This window comes from Propithecus coquereli, unplaced genomic scaffold (assembly GCF_000956105.1).
Source record: "Propithecus coquereli isolate 6110/MARCELLA unplaced genomic scaffold, Pcoq_1.0 Scaffold148, whole genome shotgun sequence".
In the NCBI taxonomy this organism is placed as follows: Eukaryota; Metazoa; Chordata; class Mammalia; order Primates; family Indriidae; genus Propithecus; species Propithecus coquereli.
In genome coordinates this window covers 5,221,803-5,230,109 of record NW_012139191.1, presented here as the reverse complement: position 1 = coordinate 5,230,109, position 8,307 = coordinate 5,221,803, and the positions used below count along the sequence as shown (strand labels likewise).

Sequence of the window (8,307 nt, the reverse complement as noted above, 5' to 3'; positions counted from 1 at the left end):
CCGCGGCAGGTGGTCCTCAGCTACTTTACCTGCAAACGTGTAGGTGCACAACCAAGGAGTCCCCAGGGCCTCCTGCTCTGTGACCAAAGCCGAGGAGGGCCAGGCATTCCCAACACCAGAGCCTGGAGGCCTGGAAACCCCAAGGAGCCCTCAGAGTCCCGGAGAGGGGGACAGAGCACCTCCAGGGCTGGGGGTGGCCGGGAGGGAGGAAGCAGGCGTGTCAGCTCTCCCTGCCACTCCCAAGACCCTCTCCACAACAAAAAGAAGTATTAGGTCACTAAATATGAAATGTCCGATTTCGAATCAAAAGTGTAGTTTATTATATCTCAAACGAGAAGCAAGACAATTAATCAAAGTGCGCGCCTAAACTGCCAATAATTTTGCCATCTTAACGGTAGCTTGTTTATGCCAGCAGCGAAGAAGCCTGGAGAGCCAGTGGCGATAAAATCGCCAAAGGCATTTTCCACAGCTTGTTGAGGATTGAATATTTTTCCTTGCAAGAAGTGGTCCAAAGCCTGGAAGAAGTGGTAGGCAGTTGGCACAAGGTCTGGTGAATACAGTGGATGACAGAGAGTTTCCAAGTCCAGCCTCTGTAGTTTGAGCAGCATTGTTTGTGCGACGACTTGTGGTCGAGGGTTGTCATGCAAGAGGATTGGTCTGTCTCTAATGACCAATCGTGGCTGCTTAATCGTGAGCATCCTCATGATTTCATCCAACTGGTTGCAGTAGACATCCGCTGTCATCGACTGACCAGGTTTCATGAAGCTGTAGTGGATAATACCAGGGCTGGACCACCCAACAGACACCATGAGCTTTTTTTGGTGAGTATTCAGTTTTGGACTGTGTTTCAGCACTTCATCTTTATCCAACCGTTGTGCCAAATGCTTGCGATTGTCAGAAAGGATCCATTTTTGATCACATGTAACAATATGGTGTAGAAATGGTTCACCTTTATGTCATGACAGCAAAGACAAGCAAGCTTTGAGATGATTTCTTTTCTGATGCTTATTTAATAATTCATGTGGAACCATCTATCCAGCTTCTTTGCCTTGCGCATTTGTTTCAAATGGGCTAATATTGTTGGAATAGTAATATAAAACCTCACTGCTAATTCACTTGTAGGTTGAGATGGATTCGCTTCCACTACAGCTTTCAGCTCATCATCATCCACCTTGGTCTCAGGTCACCCACATGGCTCATCTTCAAGATTGAAATCACCAGAACAGAACTTTTCACACCACCGACGTACTGTGCAGTCATTAGCCACATCCTTCGCAGACACTTTGATGATATTTCGAGCTGTGTGTGCTGCATTGGTCCCACGAAGGAACTCACATTTGAAAATAACACCAATTTTTCAATTATGCATGGTTTCACAAAAATTGCTCCAAAAAAAAAAAAAAATCTTTGAAAGATAATCACAAGCCAAACACGCATTTGAAAGAATGAGGATGTACCTTCTTGCCTGTGTGCACACACACTCACAAACAGGAAGTGCCGAAGCGAGATATCAACTGTCAAACTCAGTACTTAAGGAAATCAGATATTCCATACTTAATACCCTAATAACGTTGTAAATTAAAAAAAAATCTTGAGCACCTCTTTGCTAATTCATTTTACTTACTTCCCTTGAGGGCGAGTTTAACTTTTAAAGAAATTTGGAAGTTTAAAAATGTTTTTCAGAACCTCAGTCTTAGAAATTATCAGGAGGTGACCTTCAGGATCAATGTCCCTGAGCCCTGTCACCCTGGAGAGCCCAGAGGGCAGTAAGACAAGGGGGAATTGGTGCCAGAGTAGGCGGCATGCGGCAGTGTGTGTGTCACTAGGAATGGCTTCCCTAACAGGCCGGGCGCGTCGCTGCTTCAGGAGAGGCACAGGCAAGGCCCCGGGGGGGGGCGAGCGCGGGGGCGGCTCTGGGGGCTGTGCCCCTCTCGGGTGTGGCGCGTGTTGTGCGCCCCGCCCCTCGGGGCGGGGGGGGGCGGGGGGGCTTGGGATTGCAACCTTAAGGGCCGGGGTTTTCCCCTTGGGTTGTTGTTGCCGGGTTGCCCTTAGGCCCCCGGGCGAATGGACCCCGCTAAGCAGCAGGCGAGCGCGGGGCCGGTTCTCTGCGAGGGAAAACCGCAGTTGCTTCAGGCTCTGCCACAGCCGCCGGGCAGAGCGCCCCGTCCAGCTCCGCACAGGCGCAGCTTGACAAAGACGCAAGACCAAAGTACGCATGCCCGGCTCCTGCCCCGTGCCACCGACGCTCCAGGGTAAGGGCCGGGGCCCCTGTGTGCCCCCTGGAGCCTGGGGGCACAGCCTCCCCCGGACAGACATCACACAGACGTTTCCCTGGGGAATGACGGGGAGGACACGGTGAGGTGCTGCGGGCAGCGGAGCTCCTACCGGCGTGTGTGCCGCAGCGGAGCGAGGTGCAGGGAGGACTTCTGGTCCGGCCGCCCCCTCTCCCATCCGTGGCCTGGCTCTTTGCCCTGGTCTCTCTGTGCCTCACCTGCTCCACTGGACTTAATCGTGGTGACCCCGTCCCGGGACGGGTGTGAGGGACGACCAGCAGGGTCCACACCAGGCAGGGGACGTGTGGGGGCACCTGACTCGGCCAGTGGAAGGGGACCGGCCTGGGCTGGCAGTGCCCCGTGCTCTCAGGGAGGGGACGACAGTCTCCGGGCTAAAGCCACACAGTGGGGAAACGTCACCTTCCAGCCCCCTGCCCTGGGTGGGGACAGCGCAGGAGAGACACGAGGGGCAGCAGAGGCCAAGGGGCTGCGCAGGAGCTCTGCGTCCCACAGCGGATCCCTGCACGGTGCACGCCCGGGAGCGCTCCTGATATGTATCCCAGGACAACGAATTAAGGACAGAGAGTCTGTAAAAACAATTTCAGCCAGAGTGAAAATGTGCTCTCACTCCGTTTTCTTTTTTTTTCTTACACAAAAATGTCTATGCACATGTGAGCTTAGATTTAAAGGGCCCCATATCAGTGTCCTGGGACGGCCAAAAGAAAGTACCATGAACCAGGGGGCTTCAACCACACATTCCTGTGCTCACGGCTCTGGAGGCCAGAAGTCCGATGGGGTGTCAGCCGGCTGTGCTCCTGCTGAAGCCTCCGGGGCGGGGCTGTCCCAGGCCTCTCCTGGCTTATGGCGGGTGCTGGCTCTTTGGAGTTCCTTGGCCTGTAGAAGCATCACCCCAGTCTCTGCCTTCATCTTCACATGGCGCTCTCTGCATGGGTAATTGGTACCCAAATTTCTCCTTTCTGTAAGGACACCAGTCGTGTTGGATTGGGAGCCCACCCAACTCCCGCATGACCTAATGCTAACTTGCTCCATCTGCAATGATCTTGCTTCCAAATAAGGTGGCATTTTGAGATACTGGGGGTGAGGACTTCAACAGAGGAATTTTGGGGGACACAGTTCAGCCCCTACTAGGATCTGAGCCACGGCCCCATCCAGGGGTTTGCAGACTCCCCTGCAGACATGCAGGCGCCGAGGGCTCTGCCCAGGCAGGGGGTCCGCAGGGCAGTGGTGCCCCTCCCTGGGCCAGCACGGTGCTTGGCTTTCAGTAGTCCCCGGGTTGTGGCATTTCCACTCATAATAACCACTCCTTCCCCGGAGGGGTCTGTGGTGAGGGGCTGACGTCCCCCGGCTGGGCTGACCTGGTGCCTGATGTGCTTGGGGCCATGGGGCTCGAGCAAGTGGGGCTGACACACCCCAGCAGGCGCCAGGGGACGGGCGTCTGGATTTCTGTGCTCTCTGTGGCTTCCGTGCCTGCCAGGCGACACCCTCAGCCTGGCTCCCCCTGCCCAGGGCCGAGCCACGCCTGGCCTGTGGCCCACATGGAACGTGAACGAGAAATCAACGCTGTTGTAAGCCACTGAGATTTGGGTCAGTTTGTTACAAGGAGGCTAACATTCAGGGTGCCAGGTGCCACCATGGATTTTTAAAATATCCTGCTGACAAAAATGCTCCAAAACCACTCATCTACCCCAACTGCTCTACCTTACAGATGAGCTACCACAGGCCGAGAGAGGCAGTAGTAAGCGGGCACCAAGTCTCACGGCTTTCTGATGGCCGGGCCTGGGAAGGAGGGTGGAGTGGACACGTGGTAGAGACTCTTCATCCCAGTGTGTTTATTTCCTTAACCCCGAGTCACACACATCACCGACACGTAGCTTCCCGGAGCGAGGGGTATACTGGATTCTTGGATCTGATGCCGTGTCTCCCACAGAGTCTGAGACGTACAGCTGCCGTCCTGAGAGCAGGGCTCCCTCCCCAACCCGTTCAACACCCTGGCAACTCCAGCCACTGCGTCTCCTTCACCACTGAACCCCGGCCAGAGGGCAGGAGGCGCCCAGCTGTGGGGAATGAATGGATAAATTCTCGGCCCACGGGAAAAGATGAGAGGCTCCGCTTGGGTCCACCAAGGAAGTTGGCTGTGCCCTCGGGCTGCGGCTCCTCCTCCCAGCAGATGTTTGTCGGAAACCAGGGTGTGCTCGGTGACGACAACGGAATACAGTTTGCTCTCTGCAGAGCTCTCAACCCCACAGGTCACACTTAGATCTGATCGTGACGTAGCGCCACACCTGGACGAGTAGCAGCGGCTTCCCCCAGCGCTCCCGTCCAGCTGAAATCACTTCACTCCCTTTAGGAATTCCCATTCATTTCCGTTTTCCTGCTTATTGACATCTTCACTCTATAAATACCGGCATAAAAACATAGTGTTCCAAGATTTGATACCACTAGCAAATGTTCATTGCTCTACAACAAACTCGAGACACCCATTAAAAATTCACCGTGGACTTAAAGGCATTGTATTCTCGGGCGTTCCAGCTGCATTTGTTCATAGAAAACACATTTATTGGGGACCCGGCGGCGCTAGCTGGGTTCTCTGGGTATGCAGCCTTCTATCTGGATCTCTGCCGGCCAGCCGGAGTACCTGTTCTTCTTGTTATCAGAGTGGTTGATCTGTGTAAAGGGAAGAAAAGAGTTTTGCTTATTCACTAATCTAATCAATAAATATTTGATCAGCGTCAGCTATGGGCAAAGTCATACAAACAGAATCACTTCATAGAACTTGATCTGCTTCAACCTAACCTGGGTGTCTGATTTCCTCTTAAGGTGTTTCTTAATAATATATTTTTATTGATACATAGTAGACGTATATATTTTCAGGTACCTGTGATAACTGGATACATTCCCATCACGTGTAAAGATCAAATCAGGGTAATTGGGATAGCCATCACCTTAGATATTCATCAAAGACCATGGCGGGAGGACCCGGCCATCAAGCATGCAACATGTTGCCACCACGACGGCACTGGAGCTGCGCCGGTGCAGTGTCTACTTGGTGCCCACCCTGTCCTGGTGTGTCCATGCCCCAGCCCAGGTCACCCTCTTAGTCACCTGCAGGGCTGGGGCTTGGGAAGCTGAACCTCCCGCCCGAGGAAAGAGAGGCCTGGGGCTGACCGTGTTGGCTGCAGCGTGGTGGAAAACCAACACCGGCAGCCCATGCTGAGTTTCCTACTGTGAAAGGGACTTGAGAAGCTGGAAACTTCAGTCAAGAGCTAATGTTGACCTAATGGGAAAGGCCGACAAACATCCTATGTTTAGAGACAGGGAGTTATAACCGACCAGCAATCACAGCACTTACTACGCTCTCCGATTGTAGGAAGGGGCATTTAAAAACTGCTCACTCACCTTTTCTCTCTGAATTCCTGCAGGGAGTTCAAAGCCTTTCGCTGCAAGAAATACCCAGCTCGACCTGAACCGCATGTTCCTGATTTCTTTACTTCCCAGAGCTTCTATGGCTTTCTTGGCATCGTCCTTCAATCTGGGGAGTGAAGGAGAAAGTGTGAGAGTGCTTCACGTCGGGGCTCGAGGGAGGGAAGCTCTGCTCTGCGGGTGCTGTGCTGTATATCCCTGGACTGAGGTTTCTAAACCGATGCACCCACTCCTACGGCCCATGGTAGCATCTAACAAGCACACGTGCTGCTTAAAGATGTAAATTTCTAGTTAACCATAAGACAACATCCAGATCCCTTTTAGACCTCAATTTGGGGCACAGAATTTCAAATCTCCATTCCGAGAAGCCCTCGTGTTTTGAGGTTCAATGACATCCTCACATTCAGCCAACATAATTTTCAGTCCTTGCTGCGGTCTTCTTTACTGGCCGCAAAATAAGGTGGACAAAAGTTGCTGAAAGACAAAAGTGGATGTCAAAACTGCCCCTTCCTCCTACTCTCAAAAGTCAGCATCAAAGATGAAAAAGAAACGTAAAGCAACACCACCACTGCAAACGGTGCGGTTTAGAGTAAGCAAGGGAAGGCCGGCAGAAAGGAAAAAAGTAAGTTTAGATTTCGCCAAATGAATTAAATCAGAGTTTTTCAAAGTGTGTGAACTTCAGTCTGGTAAGATGCTCAACGGAAAAAGGGATCTGAGGTTAGATAAATTTGGGAAATGCTGTGGTCAGTAGCCCTGACTTGGAAATTCACAATGCAGGTATGCACTTGGAAGGTTCTTAGAAACTTTCAGCAGTAAAGACATGTTTACTTAGCAAACACACTTCGAGAAGCACTGAGCTAAATCCGCTTCTAGTAAAGCACTGCACACACGGGTGTTCCCTTACTCATTTCCTCATCATCTAGAGAAGTTGGCTCAGTTTCCTTTCCTAGTTCTGCGAGGACCAGCCTAGGTTTCGATTTTCTGGCCAGGGGCTAGTATTTCCATCCTGATTATGGTCAGCTGTGGCTTTGTCTTGCTTCCTGGAAATACTCCTTAGATTCTAGTACTTATGGACAGCTTCACTGGCTAGTGAGTTTTTCTTTTTAAAGAAATGCAGTCTGTTTTGTCATGATCTTTCATTCTTTTCCCTTAGGGAAGCACCTTGCTCCTTGGACTTTCCGTTCTTCCCCAGAGGATGGTACCAAGGGACCCGGGCCTCTCCGCCCATGGCTGTGACTCACCCACACCCACCTGGTGCTTCCGTCGTCATGGGTCACCATGAGGAGCAGGGACTTCGGAGGGGCACTCTGAATGAACTTCGTCATCGGTCCAGAGTTATCTGCAGGTCAATGCAGTCAGTTTAGGATTTTCTCTGTGCCCTGGACGCTGGGCTTCCTTCTGCACGCAGTTCCCCATCCACTCTGCACCGTCTGGTTCCTAGAGCTCGTCTCTCAACCATGCGGATGGTGAAGAGTTACTGGGGTTCCACAGGGGACCCTCCGAGGTGAGCCGCCCAGCATAGAAGGAAAAGAACCACATGGAACACTTGCAATAGGTGTCCAGGGTTTTAGAGGAAAGGAATCAAGATAAGGATCTTTTTTGACCTATGAACAAGGCAACTGAGCTCGTGTTAGAAAGAATCTCCTTGGAAATTAGATCCTACAGTGTCTACTAACCAAGCTGGAAACCGGCAACGTGTGCGGCACAGGTGGGCGCTCTCCGCAGTCACCGCCGCAGAGCCGGGCCCACGGCATGGCTGTCCCAGAGCGGAGCGGCCTCGCGCCCACGCTGGCACCTGTGCGGGGCAGAGACGCCCCCTGACCCTAAACACGGGAAGGGCAGAGCAAGCCAGACATGGGCGAGCCTTTGCCAGGAGACTTCCCTGTGCCTTACAGGGAGAAAAGAAAGGCGACTCTCAACCCCCGTCACTCACCCCTGCGGCTCACTGTCTGCAGTTCTGCTCAGCTCAACTGCGGGGTACGAGGGCATAGTTCTCACCGGGTGGGTGCACACACTTTTTGTTCCTCTTCCCCACTGTCTTTATAAAGATTTGCTTTTAAACCCTCAGTGTTAACTAAATATAAGAGGGGCTGGTCTCTCCTGCCCAGAAACTGAGGTCAACCTTCAGTGCCCAGAAAGGAGAAACCATCCAAGGAGACGGGGCGCCACGCGTCCCAGGGAGGCTTGCCCTGGCCTGGGACGGCACCTGGAGCCACCGAGGGTAACCGTGACTCCCCGCGGTGCTGGCGGGATCAGGGCTGGACGCCCACCACATTGTTTTACACGTGCTGTGTTTGGTTTAAACAGAAAGACCTTTCTTTCTCATTATCCCGTGAAGGCACGAAAGAGAAAGACTGAGGAAAAGTGTAATCAAAGAAAAAACATTTCTAGATAATGCCTTCAAACTTTATTATAGGACTCGATTACAGCCTAAGAAGATTTATGTAAGACCAGGCTAGAATAATCACGTGACCTGCTGGCAGTATTTTTAGGAGACAAAATAAAAATGACTGACATTTTGGTTTGCGGTTTTTTAATCTTAATTTTGTGTATAAATTTTATCAGGAAAAGAATTTTCTTACCACCTGCAGAC

General features: G+C 51.9%; 1 protein-coding gene across 1 annotated transcript in view; it reads right to left on the bottom strand.

The window, feature by feature from the left end:
- Nucleotides 1-4,651: 4,651 nt before the first annotated feature.
- The window catches only part of FAM3B (family with sequence similarity 3, member B), a 28,316-nt gene continuing 24,660 nt past the window's right edge, over nucleotides 4,652-8,307 (bottom strand). The window contains exons 6-9 of the mRNA XM_012640080.1: nucleotides 7,635-7,642; nucleotides 6,966-7,053; nucleotides 5,691-5,823; nucleotides 4,652-4,958 (exon numbers count right to left, since the gene is read on the bottom strand). Coding sequence (XP_012495534.1) covers nucleotides 4,869-4,958; nucleotides 5,691-5,823; nucleotides 6,966-7,053; nucleotides 7,635-7,642 — 319 coding nt within the window. The 3' untranslated portion in view covers nucleotides 4,652-4,868. The remainder of the gene's footprint in view (nucleotides 4,959-5,690; nucleotides 5,824-6,965; nucleotides 7,054-7,634; nucleotides 7,643-8,307) is intronic.